Here is a 21741-nt window from a genome sequence, read left to right on the forward strand (position 1 = left end):
ACTGCTGTTAATGATGAATAGCACAGTTTCTGTCAGTTTGTCTCTTCCTCACTCTCATCTCTCTCTTCATCACACTCTCATCTCTTTCTGTTACGTAGATATATATGGGGTGTACCTCGGTTAGTCTAATCAGTATATTACCCTAAATAAAGAGAGGTGGAGGACCAGCCTGGAGCAGGATGCAACCAGCACTCCATATCTGAAGGTGACCGAGAGGGGGGGTGGAGAGAGAGAGAGAGAGAGAGAGAGAGAGAGAGAGAGAGAGAGAGAGAGAGAGAGAGAGAGATGGGCAGAAACAAATGGAGGCAGACAGACAGGGAGAGACAGAGAAGACAGATAGAGAGAATGCTTGATGAAATAGAACAGGGGTAGATTGATATCAGGGAAAATACTTCTGGACTTTCAACCATGAGTCAAACTGTTAAATTTAAAAATGGAATGAGAGAATAAGAGGAAATGAAACAGAGAGTACAGACAAGGACTCAGAGAAAGAGAGAGAGACAGAGAGGGAGAGCAGAGAGAGAAAGAGGGAAAGAGAAAAATGAGGCAGAAAGAGGGAGACAGATGCAGGCAGAGAGAGAGATGGAAAAAGACAGGAAAAAAATGGAGAGGGAAAATTAAACAATGACACTCTAAAATGTAGACAAACATTCAGGGACAGAGGGGGTAGAACAGCAAAGCAGGACACAGGGACACACGGGCAGATGTGCACTAACAGGGACACACGGGTGGATGTGCACTAGCAGGGACACACGGGTGGATGTGCACTAACAGGGACACACGGGTGGATGTGCACTAACAGGGACACACGGGTGGATGTGCACTAGCAGTGACACACGGGTGGATGTGCACTAACAGTGACACATGGGCAGATGTGCACTAGCAGGGACACACGGGTGGATGTGCACTAACAGTGACACATGGGCGGATGTGCACTAGCAGGGACACACGGGCGGAAGTAAATTATCACAGAGCAGAAAAGAGGGAAAGAGAGAGGAAGAGAGATGGAAGGAGAAAGAGAGAGATGTGGGCGGGGAAAGAGGGAGAGAACATGTCTTTTTTGAGGTGACCAGTGCCCTGAGGGGTAAATGAATAGAAATGTTGCTGTTATTTCTGCACATCCCATCATTAGTCTTTCTACAGCAGTACCAGTGTTAGCTCACACCGCTTATTATGCTTTTAACACACCTCTGATAGACACACCTCCTCTGATAGACACACCTCCTCTGATAGACACGCCTCCTCTGATAGACATGCCTCTTCTGATAGACATGCTTCCTCTGATAGACACTCCTTTTCTGATAGACACGCCTCCTCTCATAGACACGCCTCTTCTGATATACCTTCTCTGATAGACACGCCTCTTCTGATAAACACACCTCCTCTGATATACAAACTTCTTCTGACACACCCCCTTTTCTGATAAACACACTTCCTGTAATAAACACACTTCCTCCAATAGACACGCCTTCTCTGATAGACACGCCTCCTCTGCTAAAACACACCCTTTTGTATTTCACATTTAAAATGTAACAACATTGTGGCACACAAGGTCCAACTAAAGAGGATAGTTTGGCATTGGATGTTAAGGTGGTGGCAGACCCAACCCTGTCCAGCTGAGTCCCAGATACACAATCTTCCATCTGACTGAGTCCTACTTGTTTTTTTAAGATATGACATTTTGTTTTTATAATGAAGATATCCACTTTTTTAGAATGTCTTTTAAAATAACCTTACTCAAAGAACATTAGAGGTGGCCTATCCTGACTCAAGGCAAAAAAATGGAATGAACAAGCAAATATGTGGTTATAATATTGGCACCTCAGCATGGTGGAGAATGGCTGCAGCGTGTCTGCTGGGAGTGGACCACGGGTCACTGCGTTATTGCTTTTCTTGCCTTCTGGCCCTCTGAGAGATGAAAAACAGTAGCGATTGAAATCGACCGTGCTCCATCAGGGGTCTATGGTTTGTTGTGGTAAGCATGATCACAGAAAATGGAGTAGATCTGCTTCTTCACACTCAAATAATACAGGAGTCACCAACAATACAAAGAGAATGCAGGACTCAAACTAAACTCTTTATCCTTCTTTGTGCCCTCACCCTCACTGTCTCTTGCTCATTCTCTCTCTTTCTCTCTCTCTCTCTCTCTCTCTCTCTCTCTCTGTCTGTCTCTCTCACTCTCTCTCTCTCTCTCAGCCTTGAAACATTCCAGGAAGAAGAACTGAGGAAAGAACAGATGTGAGTAAACATTGGTAATGATGTAATGAGTAATGACTTCAGTAATCATGTAATGAGCAATATCAGTAATGACATCAGCAATGATGTAATGAATAATGACTAATGACATCAGTGATGATGTACTGAATAATGAGCAATGACATCAGCAATGATGTACTGAATAATGCGCAATGACATCAGTAATGATGTAATGAATAATGAGTAATGCATCAGTAATGATGTAATGAATAATGAGTAATGACATCAGCAATGATGTAATGAATAATGACTAATGACATCAGTAATGATGTACTGAATAATGAGTAATGACATCAATAATGATGTAAAGTATAATGAGTAATGACATCAGTAATGATATAATGAATAATGAATAATGACATCAGTAATGAACTGTGTTCAGACTCGCTGCTCTTTGGACTCCATTTTTGACGTTGCAGACATGCCTCTCACTCAAGCTCCAGCTCTCATGTATTCAGGAATCTTCTAGAAATGCTTGTACCGTGTGTGTATATATATATATATATATATATATATATATATATATATATATATATATATATATATATATATATATATATATATATATATATATATATATATATATATAACAGACCAGTTATATATATATATATAATTCCTCTTCTGATAGACATGCCTCCTCTGATAGACACGCCTCCTCTAATCATTATTTATCTTGTTTGTTTTTTTTAAATGGAACATCAAAGGATTATCAAGAAGAAATTGTATCATCTTTTTATAATTAAAACAAAGAGTCACTGTAGTTACTTGTTTTCATTCAATTACTTCTCAGAGACATGGCAATAAACATTCCCATTAATAAATCTTCAAATCTCTGTCTTTTTGACAAGCCTTCATTACATCCATGTTATCCAGTGCTCAGGGAATCAGTATCAGTTGATTTGGTAGGATTTTACACTTGGGTGGTTCATATTACACAGCATGTCTCATCATCTGCTTTGAAGGTGAATTAGGTGTTAGTGCAAGTGTAAGCCTGTAAGTGTCTCTCACACACACACAGCCTCAGACAGGTACATTCAAACGTACAGTCACATGACTTAATTCAAACCCCACATGAACATGCCTACTTCATCGGATGATCCCTCCAAAATTAGACAGATTATCATCTGTCTGTAGATTATCGAGGGAGACGAGGCTGCACTCTAATCCAGCATCTTTCCCACAGAAGGAAAACTGCTCTGAAAGGTCTCCAGCACCTGCTTCTCCACCCTTCATGCTGAGGGTGAGTATTACAGCAGCTCTAAATGTAGCTGTTTTTTTTCCCACACATGCAAACCTATCTTGATGGTTCCAGTTGTATGAGAGTTCTGGTTCTGAATGGGTGAGTTGAGGCGCAATTCTTCACACAGTGCGCTGCTTCACCGTTACTCTGTCTGCGAGGCAGCTTTTTACACCCCCCCCCCCCCCCCCGAGAGCCACTGTTCACCTCTATGTAAGGATCTGACCCCATCTGATTCCAGTACCTTGGACAATCACATTCTGAGCATCTGTACGGATCTGACCACATCCAGGTCTGAGGCCGATAGTGCTTAATATGGGCGTTGGTCTGGCAACAAAAACCCAGCTGTCTCCACTACTGCCGTGGTAACGGAGGGGCCCGTCACATCTGTGACCTAAACTTGCAACAGAAGATCGGATTCTCCTGTTTGAGACAGTCGTGATGTTCTGGAGCTTGTTCAGAAAAACCTTGTAATGGTTTGGCAGCGTATGTTCACTGTAACCGACCTGTTACACAACAAGAAAGAGACAAGGACACTCCAGCTGACCACCTGACGCCAACAAAGTAGATTCAGATTCTCAAATATCAAATACTCTCCATTTGAGGCTGTGGGATTAAATCATCGAAAAAACATGGTAACATTTCCTTCTTGTTGAGTCATTATTTTACATACAGATGAAAAGCAAGCTCATCTTATCAGGCAGTCCAGAAAAGATGACTACAGCAAAATCACGCAAAGTCGGAACCGAACTTTCCTACTGGCCAATCCGGGTTAAAATCTTAAACAATAAGACAATCTCATGTTACAGCCTGCAAATACGGACCCTTGGCTCTGCTTGGTTTGGTAATCTGTGTTTCTCTTTGAGGGTGAAAGAGCTCCATTTCTGCAGGTATTTTGATCTTTCTGGCTGTGATCAGCCAGAAGTTGGGGTATAGTTGGTGTAGATGAGCAGGGGGTATAAAACCTTTCAAGCTTATTTTTGCTCTCCATGCTCAGTCAGTCGATATCTTCAGATGAGCCTGATTAGATGCCACAGGGATGCTGGTTTTGGGGTGAAATAACACACAGTAACAGCTAACCTTAGACAATCTCTGCTACACTAAACTTGCTTTAAAATGTTACCAGATTTTCCAAATTTATCACTGGAAAAATGTAAGAAATGCCTGTAATTTACAGGGGATACCTGAACTTGACATTACCCTGTGTTACACTAAACATACACATGTATACACCAAAAAAAAAAAAGCAAAACCCCTCTGAATGAGTGTGACCTGCAGACCTGCCTGTGGCTCTCTGTAGTTGTGTTTGCAATTATTTTCTCAATCCTCTAATATATTTCTCCAATTAGAGCTATTAGGACCTGAAATTGCTTGTGTCACTGTTTAAATTGGCAGTGATGGGCCTCTTAGTTTAATCACTCCTGTATATTAGTGCTGTAACTCTGTGCTGCAGGTCTGTCTGGCTCTGTGCTGCAGGTCTGTCTTTGTCTCTGTGCTGCAGGTCTGTCTGTCTCTGTGCTATAGGTCTGTCTCTGTCTCTCTGCTGCAGGTTTTTCTCAGTGTTTTCTCAATGTTTTGGCAGGACTCTTTTTTTAACCCTTTTTTCCTGTTACCCTCTGCCAGTTACTCATTAATTGTCTCCTCTCTCCCTCTCCACCCTTCTCCCCATCCTTTGTCCTCTGTTTCTCTGTCAGCATGTCTCAGAGGAGTAAAGCACCCACAAGCCAGAGGTAAGTGGTTTTAAAAAAAGAAACGTGAGGATGACGACATTGGTGAGGATGATTGGTTATGGTGAGGATCATTGGTTATGATGATTTTAGTGAAGATTTTCACATGCAGTCTTAGGGAAAAAAGCACAGAAATGTGCCTTAAAATATAATACACCTTAAAATATCAAGTACCTTAAAATATAAGGTACTTTAAAATATAATGTTTCTCTTTGGGGCAGTTTGTCTCTAAGATACAGGGCCAGGGTATAGCCTCAGGTACTATACCCCCAGACACAGCTAGGTAATGAAACCCTGGGGGTGAAGTTATGTGCCTAAGCTGGATCCTCTTGGTGCCCCACTGTGCCTGTGTCTGTTCCTCCTAGCCACTCAGCCCGTCCCTCTACATCAGACGCTCCGCGCTCCGCTCTGAAGAGCAGCTCCAAGCACTCGAAGGATTCATCTCACAAAGGCAAAGAGATGCGTAGGCGGGGTTTCAGTCAGGCCTCCGTCACTGCATACGCACCATACCTCAATGCCCTCTTTGGACAGGTAAAATACAGAAGCCCCGCTTCCATCAGATGGCCAAACAGAGCAGCGATAAGGTCTGCAGCAATGCCCAACTTAGAGGGTCTCACACAAAAGCCCTACCATGTGTGATGCAGGGGTCTATCGGGCCTCAGGGTTATGACAACTTTGGTCTACCGTTGAAATGAATTGACCTGGAGCTCCTGAGCAGCTCAGCACTCCAAACTGGCCCCATCATCACATGATTGCTGCTTTGATCCCTGCTGATGCCAAAGCCATCACTGGTTCTGAGACATCATATTTGGTCTCCCTCTCTGAGTGCCTCATTCCTCAATGTCATGCTGTCTACTTCGTGTAGGTGTGGGTGGAGCAGGAGGTTGGCCCTCAGTTCAGTTAGTGTTGGTGTCCAGCGGCTGGCTACAGGTGTTGTGTAGGATACACAACCTTCACCCTCCCGGCAGGCTGGAGTTGTTTGACTAGGGGGGAGTTGTGGAATTAGAAATAACTAACACCAGGGGAAATCTAGGCTAAAAAATAAATAAAAAGAATTTCTCCAGGAGGGACTATAACTCTGGGTTGGGCACTGTCAGTATTCTGTGTGGCCAGGTTACTAAGTCAGATATACACCACACAGTGTATGATGCAGTTATACAGTAAAAGAACACAGTCCATTAAACTCCTTCAGTGTTCAAAGACCCTTTTGTTTGAAGAGGTCAAATTAATTCCCTGTAGATGCTTGTACACGACTAGTTCCTTTAGCCTAAATAATGCGACTGAAGTCTAATCAATCAATTTATTATTATTAAATCTAATTCTTAAACTAATCCCAGGCCTAATCGTAATCTCAACCAAAATGCTAACCCTAATTCTGAACCTAACAAAACCTAACCCTAACTCTAAACTTAACTCTAACCTAATCCATATTGAGAATCACCTGAGTTTTAAGCATCAGAAGGGCCATCAGAAGTGTAACCCACAAATCTTTAAAAAATGAATAACATGGTACTCTGAGACTGCACACATACACACATTGCAAAAACCCAGCAAGCAAAACACAGAAGAGCAGGACCAGAGGGGTGTGTGTGTGTAGAGGTGGATTAGGGGTCCTTGTGTGTGGTGGTGGTTTAGAGGTTCTCTGTGTGTGTAGAGGTGGTTTAGCGGTCAGTGTGTGTCTGTGTGTAGAGGTGGTTTAGGGGTCTGTGTGTTTGTAGAGGTGTCTTAGCGGTCTCTGTGTGTGTAAAGGTGGTTTAGGGGGTCAGTGTGTGTGTGTGTAGAGGTGATTTAGGGGTCTGTGTGTGTGTAGAGGTGGTTTAGGGGTCTGTGTCTGTGTGTAGAGGTGGTTTAGGGGTTTGTGTGTGTGTGTGTAGAGGCGGTTTAGCGGTCTCTCTGTGTGTGTGCAGAGGTGGTTTAGCGGTCTGTGTGTGTGTGTAGATGTGGTTTAGTGGTCTCTGTGTGTGTAGGGTGTGGTTTTAGGGTGTGTTTGTGTGTGTTTAGAGGTGGTTTAGCGGTTTCTGTGTGTGTAGAAGTGGTTTAGCGGTCTGTGTGTGTGTGTTGAGGTGGTTTAGCAGTCTCTGTGTGTGTATAGGTGGTTTAGCGGTCTGTGTGTGTGTGTAGAGGTGGTTTAGCGGTCTGTGTGTGTGTAGAGGTGGTTTAGCGGTCTCTGTGTGTGTAGAGGTGGTTTAGCAGTCTGTGTGTCTGTGTAGAGGTGGTTTAGCGGTCTGTGTGTCTGTGTAGAGGTGGTTTAGCGGTCTGTGTGTCTGTGTAGAGGTGGTTTAGCGGTCTCTGTGTGTGTAAGGTGTGGTTTTTGGGGGTGTTTGTGTGTGTGTGTGTGCATGCAGAGTGGACATTTATATAATTGCTTTCTATCTGCTGGCTTTCACCTGTGCTGGAGGTTGGCGGGTAAGAAGATTATACAGGTATTAATAACCTGCTATGATGATTCACGGCTCCTCTCCTCACACTGGCTGCTAACCTGCGAAATGTGACATAATTTACATAAAATAATGAATGCTTGTATGGGAGGGGATCTTTATTTATTAGATACCATCATAATTATGATTTTTTTATAGGGGTCACAAGTTGAATTAAAAGAACTCAGTTTGATCACTTTGCACAGACATGTTTATGTGTTTAGTGAGTTTTTGTTTTGGTTGTGTAAATGTGAATAGTGTGCATGTATGTGCATGTGAAAGGTACTGTACACACACACACACACACACACACACATGTACACACACACGTGTGTGTGGTTGTTAGCATTGACACATTCGCTCTGCAGAGCTGCACACCTCTAGCTATGCTGGCAACACAAGGAGAAACTCTGCACGTTATTACACAAACAGCTACTGGCAGCACCTGCTATATCTGCATGCAGTCAGCCCCCCACAAGTGTGTGTGTGTGTGTGTGAGTGTGTGTGTGGACATCAACACCGGTATGGAAGCATATGCAACTTAAACTCAAATTAAAATGTTCTTTCTTTACTGTGCCAGAGCTCATTCAGTTGAAGGAACATAGTGATATACTGCCTTATATGTGTGTATGATGCATTGTGTGTGCATGTGTGTTTGTGTGTACTAGAATGGTTCATCATTTCATCATATTCGTCACAGTTGGTTGTATGTGTGTATGTATTGACGTCAGGGAGGGCGAGACACATTATGGTGTAATCCTATTAGACAGCACTTCTCTCTCTCTCTCTCTGCTGAGCTGTTCTGTTGATTGTGTGATGATAATTAGTGAATGTGGATGGGTTGGGGATGTAGTGGTAAATATGGGCAATATCTCACAGGGCTCTCAGCTCCAAAGCTGTCATGATTTCCATAGTTAGATACTTTTTGTGTCAATTCTCTGTTTCTCCCTCTCTCTCTCTCTCTCTCTCTCTCTCTCCCCATAGGACAGACAGCTGTTGCCAGAAGAGCTGGATGGTAAATGTGAAGCTGCTACATGTCATATAAAACAGTGAATAGTAAAACAGTGAGCAGTAAAACGGTGAACAGTAAAATGTCAGCAGACTGAACTGCATCTCAGATGCTCCCAGACACCCTAAGCAATTAATGTATAAGTGGAGTATTCTGGTTAGTGAAGAGTGAGAGGTGAGAGGGAGTGAGGATGAGGAGTGAGAGTGAGCTGTATCCGTTATTGTGGTGTATTGAGTGGCAGCTCATGTTGAGTGACAGGGAAATCTGGTAAATGGCAAACAAAATAAAATTTGGAACAGTGAAAGCATCCTGTATCCCCCCGTAACCCAAAAACACGGTGAGAGGCTCCAGTCTGTATTACTGTACCGCTTAAATGCTGGGGTCCAGGGGTAAGACTCCAGGTGTTTGGTATGTGGGAGATGTGTGGTAAGAATCTAGGTGTTTGGTAGGTGTGTGGTAACACTTCATGTAGGACTCCTGGTGTGTGGGAGGTGTCTGGTTAGACTTCAGATGTGTGGTAGGTGTGTGATGTGTATAGTAGGACTCCAGGTGTGTGGTAGGTGTGAGGCACCCTGTCTGTTCTTCACAGAGCTGCAGCAGGCATTTAAGGAGTTCGACTATGACCAGGACGGATACCTGCACTATAAGGACGTAGCTGAGTGCATGCGCACCATGGGATACATGCCCACGGAGATGGAGCTGATCGAGATCATTCAACAGATCAAAATGAAATGTAAGACTGTGTGTGTTTATGTGTTTAAAGATTTCAGAGACTGAAATGTTCAAGCTACAAGTCAAATCCTTTCTGGACTCATTTGGTCACGTGTGTGTGTGTAGGGGGTGGTCATGTAGACTTTGATGATTTCTGCGAACTCATGGGCCCGAGGATGGTTATGGAGACCACCGACATGGTGGGCCTTCCAGAACTGCACTGCGCTTTCAAACAGGTCAGCGGAGCAGGAAAACATGTCCTACCTGCCACAGCCCACGTCAGTACGCACTACCTAGTGCGTTTTGAGACTAACCCCAGCCTACTGGAGAGGACTGTTTGGGAAAACTATCTTCTGAACTGCCTTGGTACTTGTGCACCACAGACTGCGATTTGAAGTTCTTAAACTTCAGTGAGGAATATTATTCTTGGGATCACACCCCTCGAGTTCTGAAAGTCAACTGAAAGTTGTGCCCACGTTCACCACCCAGAAAGCCCATCTGTCAGCTAAACGCCTGCAGGCAGCAACTGGATAGAAAGCTATCTGAGCATTTACACATGACAATGAAAAGACACTCAGTGAAACGAACCAAAAACACATGGAAGAGACGTGAAAGGGCAAAGTAGAGATTGAATCCGTTTCTCTTTTATTTCTCTTTATTTCTATCACATCATCCCACACGTCTCTCTCTCCCCCAGGTTGACTCTGATGGTGATGGGCGGATCAGCTTCGAGGAGCTGAAGGAGTCGATGACCACTCTGCTGGGTGAGAAGCTGAAGAAGGGCGAACCGGAAGAGATCCTGTCCGACATCGACCTCAACGGAGATGGAACTGTGGACTTCAATGGTGAGCCAGGACAGTGTGTCCATGTCTGATTCAGAGAGGTGATCTGTGCAGAGGCTGGGCACCATGGACAGTCTGCCTGACACGTCACCATAACAACATATGCCAACTCCTTTTTCACCAATCCCAAAACTGTTCTAAAACCCCCCCAAAACCAAAAAGACCAAAGTTAAAACACAAACAATATTAACAAAGTGAATAAAGTGGAAGCTTCCATCAGTGAACGAAAAGCTAGATGGAATCAATTAGCTTGGGCCTTCTCAATTAGAATAATGCTACCTGATTTACATAATGATCTAAATAGGTCGTAATTGGCTTTGATTGGTTAATAGCACTGGTAGCATTTTTCAGATGAAGTTCTTTTTTTCCCTTTAGACCACAGAAAGTGGATGAGAGACTACTGCATGCGACGTGCCCTGCTTTGATTCAGTCATCGTTTACTGTTTTCGGTTTCCTTTCAGAGTTCGTCATGATGCTGGCAGCCCATTGACTGGGTGAACATTCCTTAGTGTCCACTTTGTGGTATGTTTTATATAGAGTACACTGTATTGTAATTTGTGTGAATATAAATTAACTAAATAAACTATCGCTAACAGTGGACAGGAATATAGTCTGCATACTGTTATACACATGGCGTGCAGCTATACTGACACAGATGTGGCTGCAGAACTAATGCTCTAGTGCCACCTGCTGGATCATTTCAGCAACACAGGGCCTGAGAAAACATGTTTCTTAAAATGTAGTTTTATTTTTAAATTAAAATTAATGACATAAATATTCAAGCAAAAAGCAGTTTAATAAAATAAAAAAAAACAAAAACAAAACAAAATAATTTGCATACACCCAAGTCAGTTCTTGAGAAACTGTTCATGGACAGACATTTGGCCGCAATGCGACTATAGATGATTAATCCACCAAATTGTTACTTAGAAAAAAAAAAAAAGAATGCAAAAAAGCCAATGCATTATGCCACATAAGCAGAATGCAAAATGGTTTTAATAAGGCAAACGTTAGTGCACGTGTACGCTGGAACAGCGTACTGGTGTTGACCGAAGAGACACGCCCCCGCGGCACCTGGAAATGCGCCCAAAGGCCCAGCAACAGTGCCCATGGCAACAAGTGTTCTACTGTCCTGTTTAAGCCTCTAAAACATACACAGATACATCTTGGGAATATAAGGATATGTATATTCCATTTTTTAGAATGAATTCAGTCATCTGAGAAATCAGAACTTTTGGCTTCAAGTTAACGCAGGTCTTTCAGTTCATTCAAAATCACAGCAACACTACGACAAATCCATAACACATTCCGAACCAGCAGGGAGTCACTCAGGGGTCACCAACTGTACGGACTAAAAACACACGACTATGTCTGGAAGTCCATATTTGGAGCAGTGCAGTTTTCAGGAACACAGCGAGGCAAATATCCATGTACAACAGGGGGCCGTGTTCCTGTGGTGAGATGGACACAGGCAGAGGGAATACCAGCACACTGGGGGAATCTTACATAGACAGAGGGAATCTTACACAGACAGAGGGAATTCCAGCACACTGGGGGAATCTTACATAGACAGAGGGAATTCCAGCACACTGGGGGAATCTTACACAGGCAGAGGGAATACCAGCACACTGGGGGAATCTTACATAGACAGAGGGAATTCCAGCACACTGGGGATGTCTTACACAGACAGTTAAATCCTCACATGTACAGAAAGCTGTTGTACGAATCGTTAAAGTCCTGTCACTTTTTGACAGGACGAAGACATGGGATGGCTCCCTCAGAACACACACGCACGCACACGTGTAAATATATATATATATATATAAAGTCACAGAACTAGCAAACAGGTCATTCTGCATTCGTGCAGATCAGAGCTAACACATGCTATCTGACCACCAACGTAGTAACAGCTAACTAACATCAATATTAAACCTGGGCTGGGGTGGTTCTGAGACAAGAGAGGACTGTGTGTGTGAGAACTCTATGGACTGTGCGTGTTCTGCAGGTAGGTGAGGATGTGTTGGATCTTGACGAGTCTCTCCTTCAGCGTCGTCATGGAGAGGAGAGAAAGCTGATAGCGTGGATCCACCGGCAGAACAGCTAACAGCCACCAGCAGCAGGCTGGACCATTAGGGGGTGCCTGGGAGTAACAGGAGAAGGGCAGAGAGACCGAGGATCAGCTCACCCATATCCATCTACTACTCATTAATATTAACCTCTGCTGGGCCAGAACCTGGGACTCTCATTCAGAATTACGTTTAAGAGTGTCATTTTTACTTGGCTTTGTCTAGACCATCTAATTCAGGCATTTACACTCAGAACTGCATTACATGATCACATTGTGATCATTCTGACACATATTACGACCATGTACACTGCAATACAAAAACCATTAAATGTAGCATTTAGTATTAAGGACAAAATTAGATAATGGCACAATTCCTTACATATTGAACATCTGTCATTAGCTAAAGGTTTGTATATAGCTCACATCTCCAGTAGCATTGCATTGCGCACCAAAAATTACCACAATGACTCCCTTATATATTCTTACTGAAATATTAAACTTAGTCTCATCACTTCAGTCAAGGCTTCAGTTTGGTGTGTGTCATAGTTCAGGGACGGGGGGGGGTGTTTCTCTTATGGTGCAATGTTCGCAAACACATGACTGTTTTTTGCGATGGCCCAGCTACACTTTAGGAAGAGGCATTTTTATGTGCATTTTCCTTTTAATGCAAGACATTCGTTGAAAAGTTCTCTTTCTTGTCTGAGATGGTGGTGGTGTTTCCATGCAACACGCACCCTCCATGAATCTGGTACGGCCAGTAACTGACATACAGGACCCAGGACTCTGGTACGGTCAGTAATTGAATACAGTATATAACTGAGTGTAAAATGTGTGCCAGACCCTAATAAAGCGATTGCTCTGTGCCTACTGAACGAACACACACACGGTCAGTGAGGGTTAGCGACGGTCAGTGAAAGTCAGGGAGGACGATACAAACAAATGACCACGACACAAGATTCAGCACAGCTCATATGTGTGCAGGAAGCACTCGTCACAATCTAACCTAAAACAAACGAATCTAATCTTTAAAGATGAACCGCATTAGGGACAAAACGGCCCTTGCAGGCCTTTTATTTTGGAGGGGCACCATCACGCCCTAGAGGGGCATGCTTTGGGTGATTAATATTAATCACAGTTTTCATCGGTGGGAAGTGGGTAGCATGTCCCCTGACTTCTCATTAATCATGGACAGTTTATGTTGGTTCACTGTTTACAGACACTGGAAGGTCTTGGCACAACAGGACCATAACTACATAACCACACCCACCGCAGGGGCTTATGGGACTTTGAGTCCAAGTGTGACTGGCTGAGAAGACGGCCGGGAGGGGGAGGCGGGCAGGGTTACCTGGATGTCGTCTTCTCTCTCAGGCATTGGACCAAAGTGCTGTAGGATCTGGTTCCGGAAGCGGTTCTCCAAAGTGTGGAACCACACACGGGCCTGGCTGTAGACTTGATCATAGAGCTCCTGCAGGCGAGCCAACTCTCCCTCATCTACCACCTACACACACACACACACACACACACACACACACACACACACACACACACACTCTTCCGTTTCATTTAGTCCCATTGCCACAGGCAGCCATGCAGTCTTTACACACATTTGTGAAAGAATGGGTTGTTCTAAAGAGCTCACTGAATTCAAGTGTGGTACTGTAATAGGATGTCACCACTGCAACGAGCGAGTTCATAAACGTTTTTCCCTCCTAGATATTTCATGATCAACTGTGAGTGGGATTATTGAAAAGTGGAAGCATTTAGGAACCACAGCAACTTAGCCATGAAGTGACAGAGCATGCAAGGTTACAGAACGGGCTCACCCAGTGCTGAGGTGTGTAGTGTGTAAATGTCACCAATGCTCTGCTGACTCAGTAACTGCAGAGATCCAAACCTCCTCTGGCATCAACAACAGAATAGACACTGTGTGCTGGGAGCTTCGTGGCAGGGGTTTCCATGGCCACGCAGATGCTCATGAGCCTTACAACACCAAGCACAACGCCATGCGGTGTAAAGCACGTCGCCACTGGACTCTGGAGCAGTGAAACCTGTTCTGTGGGGTGATGAATCACCTCTCTGTCTGGCAGTCTGATGGATGAGTCTGGGTTTGGAGAACGTGACCTGCCTGACTGCACTGTGTTTACCTCTCCTCTACCACTGCTTTACAGTTATGTTATGGGGTTTTTTATGGGTTGGACTGAACCCATTAGTGCCACTGAAGGGAAATCTTAATGCTTCAGTTTACCAAGATGTTCTGGACAGTTGTACGTGTCCAACTCTGGGAGGAGTTTGGGGAAGGAGCCATACTGCTCCATCATAACTGTGTCCCAGTGTACATGGCATGAAGGCACAGTGGGGTGAGTCCAGTGTGGAAGAACTTGACTGGCCCACACAGAGACCTGACCTCCTCCCCAAACACTGCAGGGATGAACTAGAACAGAGACTGAGAGTCAGGCCCTCTCATCCTACATCAGCGTCTGATCTCACCAACACACAGACACACTTGTCGAAAAACCTTCCCAGAGGAGTGGAAACTGTAGCTCGTGTGGGTGCCCCGATACGTTTTGTCTGTGTAGCGTGTTAACATGTATAGTGTTGTGGCATGCGGCTGTGAGCCTCACTCTCTGGTCCTGCAGATACTCCACATGTGCAGTGCAGTATCCGTCCCTCATGCTCCGGGACAGAACGTGGAACCTCTTCCCTCCGATTGTGTCCACCACGGAGCGTCCATCTGGCAGGTAGTGCACGCTCCGGATATGGAGCATGCAGCCATAGTCCGCAAAGCTGGAGAGGAAAACACATTTTTCACACACACACACACACACACACACACACACACACACACACACACACACACACACCTTTAACACACAACCACACACACACTCAGCTTTAACACACATGCGCATGCCTGTACGCACCCTTTGCGGGCATCATGGATACACATGCCAAACTGGCGTGTACCCGTCTCCATGCAGCGGCGGACCATGAGGCGATAACGGGGCTCAAACACGTGCAGAGGGCACGGCACAGTGGGGTACGCCATCGTGCACACGAAGATCGGAACGCTCCTCTGCAGACTGGGGACACGCGGAGAGGGAGAAGGATGTAACGCGTTACTCTGAGGGAAAAATTTGTAATTAATTATAACGCAAGCAAGAGCTATTAACCAAGCTACTCAGGAACTCTGTGGGGGGGATTGTTTTTGTTGATGTGTTTTTTTCTGCTGAGGGTGTGCGTGCGCATGTGTTAGAGGGTGGGTATACACTCTGCTTACTCAGAGAGTTCTTTAGTTTCCTCAGTGTAGAGTCTGTGCCTCCCCGAGTACTCCTGAGGCAGGTACTGTCTAATAATATTCTCCAACAGCCTGGTGGAGGAGTATGTCCTTCGGGCGAGGTACTGCAGAGAGGGATGGGAGGGGATCGAGAGCGCGCGCGAGTGTGAGAGAGAAAATAACACTACATACATTTATTTCCGCAGGAGGTTTATTACAGCAAACCAGATTTTGCCTCTCAGAAGCTGCATGCGTAAACGTGCTCTCACCACTTTGAGGCTCTCTTTACAGAGGGGACATTGAGGACTGTGATCCAGGCATCGCTGTAGGCAACTCTTACAGAACGTGTGTCCACACGGCGTCGTCACTGGCGCATAGAACAGTCTAGAACAGGCACAGCAGAGAGACTCATGCTGAACACTGCAAACGAGCTCTGTGTGAAACACCACTGTGCAGAAAAACCGTGAAGGTCAGTAAACCAAGAAACCGTCAAACGGAGACCACTGACTGGGACTCCTACGTGAGGAGGAGCAACTCACAGGAACGAGTCCCAGTAATAGCATGTCACCATACTGAGTGATATTCACACATATGTAACACATAGGTAATAAAATAATTTTCTTTTTAATTTTTAAAAAATCACAACAAGAAATATAAAACAAGAGTCAGCATTGGAAGTGCTTTTCCAAAATGGAGAGAATTATTCCAGAATAATGAAGCTGGACACAGAATTGGTGACATGCTTCCTGCACAGCCATGTAAACGCGATACATTTAATGCCCCGAATTGCTTGAGTGACGAGACTTTACATAAAGATTTGAGTAGATCAATCTTCACCACTCAGACAGGTAATCAAAGTAAAGCTTTGAATGAACTATTGTCAGAGACGTAATCAAACTCCATTGTAGCTAACAATGCTAACTAGCTAGCACAGGTAGTGAAACTCGTGAGCTTGTTACAAGAGACACACCGAACAGGCAAACCACTTTACTATTCTCACAACAGCACATCCTTATGAGGCATGTTTACAATAACGTTAAGTGTTTGTGTTTAGAATTTCACCATCAAGAAGCTAAATTTCAAAGTGGGCACTACCTTGTATCAGGGTCATGCCCTAACCCCAATAGCATCACACCTTAACCCCAATACCACCACGAACTAACCATAACTCCATCATACCCTAAGCCCAAACTCCGACCCCAAACCCAATACCATTCATGCCCAGACCTCAGAAGCCACCCTAAATACCATCACGCGTTAACATTAACTGTAACACCATCACGCCCTAACCCCAAACCCTGACCCCAACACTAGCTAAATAGAATTTTACAAGCAGACTGCTTAGTTCTCTGCCATTCATGTCCAGACCTCAGAAGCCTCTACACTCCCAGTGAGCTAGCTAGTTAGATACAGTAAATCCATCCATCCAATGCCAGTTTTACATTTTCTCTATAAACTGCATTTCACATGGGACGAATCAAATTGCTTTATAGTCCTCAAATGAAGCAGTAGGTTTCATAGAGTGGGTCCCCACAAGAAGGCAGCCATGTTTAAAATAAATTTAATACAGAATCTCTCAAACATGAAGGGTATTCGATGTCAGTATAATGGCCATTTCATAACATGTATAAATCACTGGAAGAATGACTTAACGCTCCTTTTAATTATCAGAAATAATCCAGTGCCAGAGCCTCAGTGCCAACACAATGTCCCAGACATGCAATAAGAACATCAGGACCAACAGTGTTAATAGTATCACTCAACAAAGCAACGGATCTTAGTAACAGAGGGCAATATGACCTCTTAGCAACGGAGGTTACAGAGCACATGACGCACAACATTTTTAAAACAAGTAATTCAAAGCTAGTAAACCTTGGCACTCTCTGATCCTGCAGGTGAACATATTTGTATTAATTCCTTAAAATAACCATCACCAAATTTCCATTAAAAATAAGAAACCCAGCTCTCAGAAGTAATTTTAAAGTGATCTAAAATGAAGCTCGGACCATTTGGGTCATTGAAGTAAAATGCTATCCATGTTTCAACGGCCAAAGTTATAGTTACTGACACCTCCTCCCCCACCAGGACCGGACCCGCATGGGTTGGCGCAACGCAAGAGTGGCTCAGAACCCCATAACGTTCTCACACACACTCACACTTGCCCTGCTTTCTGACACTTTCTACTCTGCAGGGTTCTGCAAGGCAAATGGCAGAACAGTGAGACAGGTAGCAGTAGAACAGGTCGAACACTGTCATGGGTGTGCTGAGTACGCTCTAAATCCAGGCATGTTGAGAAGTGTGTAAGTATTAATTACATACAGGTGTGTTCAGTACCTCATGCACAACGAACACTCAAAGTCAGTGGGGTCCAGCAGGTGTCTAGGCACTGTTCGATGGACTTTGGTCTCCTCGGTGACCATCGGGGCTACAGTGGCAGTCTCTAAAGTGCAGAAACAGAGTTGGTTCAAAGCTCCCTGGGTGTTCTCAGCCTAATGCTAACGGTAAGGGCTAATGCTAACGGTAAGGGCTACTGCTAACGGTAAGGGCTACTGCTAACGGTAAGGGCTACTGCTAACGGTAAGGACGGGGCTGCTTCTGTCACACCAAGGCTAACACTACTGGGGAAAAGAAGAACAAAGTTACAGCCACTTACAGCGCGAGATGGGAAATCTCCCCTGATGGGGGCTGAACTGAAGTGTCTCACCTCCTTGTCTCTTGTGCTTGTTGCCATGGCAGCTGGGCAGGCCAGGCCACGCCTCTGTGCCAGACAGCTTCCTCTTTAGCAGTGTGCCCTTCTCCTGGTCACCCAGCTGAGGGGCGGAGCAGACCCGCTTAAGCCCCTCCTTCTCAGCCCCACCCAGACCGTAAACCCGTAAGGAGTGGGCTCGGTTCAGACCAGACCTCTCCAGACTCTCTGGCCTGCTGAGCTTCTGCACACAGGAGGTCTAAGCACAGAGAACAGCTACTGTAAAGGACACGCAAACACACCAACATTTGAAAATGTGGAACGAGAGCTTTAAGCTTAAAGCTGAAATGAGTCTTAAATGGACAGGGTAGTCCAGCCAGCGTCCATCAGAGGTCAGCACAAATAAAGCAGGTAACACTAATGCAGTACAGGGGAGGAGTTGCGGTTTAGCGGAGGAGGCCGGCGGGTCGGCCCTCACCTGGCCGAGCACCTGCTGGGTCTCAGGGAGTAGCTGTGTGGACGGCTTCTGGGTGGAGTCTCTCCCAGCGCCCGCTATACTCCCACAGGTTGGGGACAGCAAGCCATGGAGAATCTACCACGGGAAGGAATCCAGGAAAAAGAGATCAGTAAAGAGAACGAGAGAGAGAGAGAGAGAGAGAGAGAGAGAGAGAGGGGGGGGGATGGAGAGAGGGAGGGAGCGAGAGAGAGAGAACAGAGGTTCTTGTTCCACTGGACCCACATGGGACACACACACACAGTCAGACTGGTTATACACACAGTCAGACTGGTTATACACACAGTCAGACTGGTTATACACACAGTCAGACTGGTTACATTAGCTGCCTGGAGCTTCTGTTCAGAACCTACAGTAATTTACAGACCAATGCCCTGAACACAGGAACATGTCAATCGCAAAAAGGTTTGAACACACTAGTTTAGAAGCTCAACTAGTTAAAACTATAATGCTTAAATTAGGTGTGTGTGTGTGGGGGGGTCTATTCAAAAAGAAAAGTTACAAGGTTTCAGCCAAGGGAACTAACTTGTTTAAAATGAAACACTGCATTCAAGCCGTAACAACAACCCAGCACGTCGACTGATGTTCATACAAGCCCTTCATGCTAGTGTGACCACAGCAGGGTTAATGTGTAACTGCATCGAACCAAACTAAACGCAGCCACAGTGACCTTCCTGGAACAGACAGACAGACAGAAGACAGGCGGCATCAAAGGCCGAAGCCTCAGAGCTTCTCTGGGGCGCCTCTGCAGAAGACCTACCCCTTCCACTTCTTGCTTGGCCTGTTGGAAACTCTCATCCACGGCAAGGCACTGAAGGAAGAGCTGCAGGGATTCATCCAGTCTCCCCATCTCCTGGAGAACCTTGGCTTTGCAGAAATACCCCTGCCCAAGGAAGAGAGGAGATAGTTGAGAGACACAGTGAGGGGGGAGAGAGAGAGAGAGATGGAGAGAGATGGAGAGTAGAGGGACAGAGAGAGGGAAGCGACAGCGACAGAGAGAGAGAGAGAGAGATGGAGAGTAGAGGGACAGAGAGAGGGAAGCGACAGCGACAGAGAGAGAGAGAGAGAGAGAGAGAGAGAGAGAGAGAGAGAAACGGAGCATATTTTGCGCCTCTGCCTTTATTTCTGTTCATTTGCAGACAGCTGTGCACCTGAGCCGGGGCGCTCACCTGGAGAGACGGAGCAACACTCAGACATGCCGTCCAGTCGTCCAGGGCTCGATCGTAGCACTGCAGGCCATGATATGCCTCTGCTCGACACATCCGCAGCCTCACATTACTAGAGTCTGGACCGAGGACAGAGAAAGACAGAGACCGTCAGTACGGTGTGGAGCATCTGCACAGAGAAAGTGTGAAGGCTTGTTCTGACTTTACTCCACCCAGCAGACACACCCAGGTGTTTATAGCTAACCCCACTAGGACTGCAGCCAGCCCCACACACACACTACTGACACTGAACTGGTATGATTTACCTGTTAAATCTCACAGTTTGACTAGGCAGAGGTAATATCTGTTACAGTGCAAATCAGGAAACTTTGTGCCATTCCAAATGTTCTTTATACACTCAATATCACATCCTTATATTAAACCAAAGGTGCGAACGTTTTGCTGTCTTGGTACAGTTGGTGAAAAAATTATCACCAGCAGGGAAATTCAGGAAAGATCGGAACTGTGTAGATCACCTGCATCCGAGCGGTTGGATTTTAGTTCCCACACTGCGCCTGACCCAGAAATGACCCCGTGACCCTCTCTTCTCAGTGTATGCCACATACCAAATTGCACCAGGTGTGAAACAGTTTTTTAATGTGTTGGTGACTGACCTGGCCAGGTATGTCGCAGTACCTGTATTTGATTACGAGCTAAGAATCGTATCGATGGAGTTGAATTCACTATGGCACGATAATAAAGGCTATGAATATCTATTTCCTCTGACAATCATCAGTGTAGCAGTTAACACAGACAGTGTGTAAAGAATTTCCCCAGCTCTCTCGACATTACAAAACACTCCGCTCCGCGTCACGACCTCCCTTACACAACGTGCATCTTTTGCGCATGCCCTCTTCACGACCGTTTTGTAATAGCGTCGGGTTACATGATCCAGAGGTGGGGTTCATTCCGTAACACGGGGGAAAGCGCTCCAACACTACAATGCTGGTCAGCACAAGTCGGGGAATCTGGGGGTCTTCACTAAAAACAGGTTTAAAGCATTAGATGACACGCGCTAATGCTTCATGCTGACATGTTTATTTCCGAGAGCAGGAGGCGTGCGGATCAAACTTACCGGATTCTAACAGTTCACTCGCCAGTGACACAGCTTGGCGGAACCGTCTGCTGCTCAGCAGGCCCTCGGCCTCCGCTACCGTTTTCGTCTGTTTGATGTCCTCTGGGAACCACTTTTCTACAAGTCCAGTTAAAAGCACATTGAGTCGGAAGTCTGCGGGCTTCGTCTCCAGCTCCTCGTCGCACACTTTGCATTTGGAGAGCAGCCCTTGTTGCAAGCAGCCTCTGCAATACGAATGCCCGCACGCGACGGTAACGGGTTCCCCCAGAAACCTGCGGCACGCGGGGCAGTCAAATTCGCTGGGCTCGGACCCGCGCGCACAACTTTCCCTCCCCAGAGGGGCTCGCTCCTCCGCCTGCTTCTGGAAGTTCCGCAGGATGGAGCCGACCAGAGTGCTCAGCTGCTCCGGGCGGACGCGCTCGTCCCGCAGGGCCGCCGTAAACATGCCGATGGCTTCCTTCAGACGGCTGTCGGATGCCAGCACGTCCGCTCTGAGCAGCACAAGTCTCCGGTGCCCCACGCCGTCCTCCGCGCCGCACGCGCCCTCGCGCTCGGCCGATATGAAAAAGCCCGCGCGCTCCTCCAGAGGGGAGCTCTGGCCGGGCTTCTGCACCGACATGTCTTGCTGCCTCCTCCTGCGGGACGTTACGTAGAGGCGAGACCAACCATAGCAGCTACGAAAACCCCGACAGTTCCAGCGAGAGCACAACTCGGCGG

At 45.8% G+C, this 21741-nt stretch overlaps 2 protein-coding genes across 5 annotated transcripts; one reads left to right on the forward strand and one right to left on the reverse strand.

Annotated features, from left to right (window-relative positions):
* The first annotated feature begins 3382 nt into the window (after positions 1–3382).
* On the forward strand, positions 3383–10800 carry cabp4 (calcium binding protein 4). 3 transcript variants are annotated; one of them, XM_081707322.1, is made up of 8 exons: positions 3383–3499; positions 5191–5226; positions 5589–5754; positions 8625–8655; positions 9239–9382; positions 9487–9596; positions 10058–10205; positions 10578–10800. In XM_081707322.1, exons 2-8 carry the CDS (start codon positions 5192–5194, stop codon positions 10625–10627), a joined length of 684 nt encoding a protein of 227 aa, XP_081563448.1. In that variant the 5' UTR covers positions 3383–3499; position 5191; the 3' UTR covers positions 10628–10800. The 3 variants fall into 3 exon arrangements, with proteins under 3 accessions (XP_081563448.1, XP_026881695.1, XP_081563449.1); XM_027025894.2 differs by having other exon boundaries at positions 10664–10800; XM_081707323.1 differs by lacking the exon at positions 3383–3499 and adding an exon at positions 3707–4131.
* A 130-nt stretch (positions 10801–10930) lies between these two features.
* Positions 10931–21740, reverse strand: lonrf1 (LON peptidase N-terminal domain and ring finger 1). 2 transcript variants are annotated; one of them, XM_035521796.2, is made up of 12 exons: positions 21025–21740; positions 19914–20029; positions 19505–19627; positions 18709–18822; positions 18249–18489; positions 17879–17984; positions 15814–15928; positions 15548–15669; positions 15192–15350; positions 14892–15054; positions 13616–13768; positions 10931–12342 (listed from the first exon to the last, which is right to left on the reverse strand). In XM_035521796.2, the coding sequence occupies exons 1-12, from the start codon at positions 21641–21643 to the stop codon at positions 12184–12186; spliced, it is 2190 nt and encodes a 729-aa protein (XP_035377689.1). In that variant the 5' UTR covers positions 21644–21740; the 3' UTR covers positions 10931–12183. The 2 variants fall into 2 exon arrangements, with proteins under 2 accessions (XP_035377689.1, XP_035377690.1); XM_035521797.2 differs by lacking the exon at positions 10931–12342 and having other exon boundaries at positions 13629–13768; positions 15192–15391.
* Between the last annotated feature and the right edge of the window lies 1 nt (position 21741).

The sequence above is a fragment of the Electrophorus electricus genome, chromosome 25 (genome assembly GCF_041902795.1).
Source record: "Electrophorus electricus isolate QZ-2024a chromosome 25, ASM4190279v1, whole genome shotgun sequence".
Taxonomy (NCBI): domain Eukaryota; kingdom Metazoa; phylum Chordata; class Actinopteri; order Gymnotiformes; family Gymnotidae; genus Electrophorus; species Electrophorus electricus.

What these genes read in the sequence shown, in the direction of transcription:
- lonrf1 (XM_035521796.2), bottom strand. Translation starts at nt 21,643, where the DNA reads ATGTCGGTGCAGAAGCCCGGCCAGAGCTCCCCTCTGGAGGAGCGCGCG. An exon ending in GTAAAGAGAGCCTCAAAGTG is followed by an intron (nt 15,670 to 15,813) that starts GTGAGAGCACGT and finishes CCCTCTCTGCAG; the next exon opens with TACCTCGCCCGAAGGACATA. An exon ending in AGAGAGAAGACGACATCCAG is followed by an intron (nt 12,343 to 13,615) that starts GTAACCCTGCCC and finishes TGTTACTCCCAG; the next exon opens with GCACCCCCTAATGGTCCAGC.
- cabp4 (XM_081707322.1), top strand. Translation starts at nt 5,192, where the DNA reads ATGTCTCAGAGGAGTAAAGCACCCACAAGCCAGAG. An exon ending in AAAGCACCCACAAGCCAGAG is followed by an intron (nt 5,227 to 5,588) that starts GTAAGTGGTTTT and finishes TGTTCCTCCTAG; the next exon opens with CCACTCAGCCCGTCCCTCTA. An exon ending in TGGAACTGTGGACTTCAATG is followed by an intron (nt 10,206 to 10,577) that starts GTGAGCCAGGAC and finishes TTTTCCCTTTAG; the next exon opens with ACCACAGAAAGTGGATGAGA.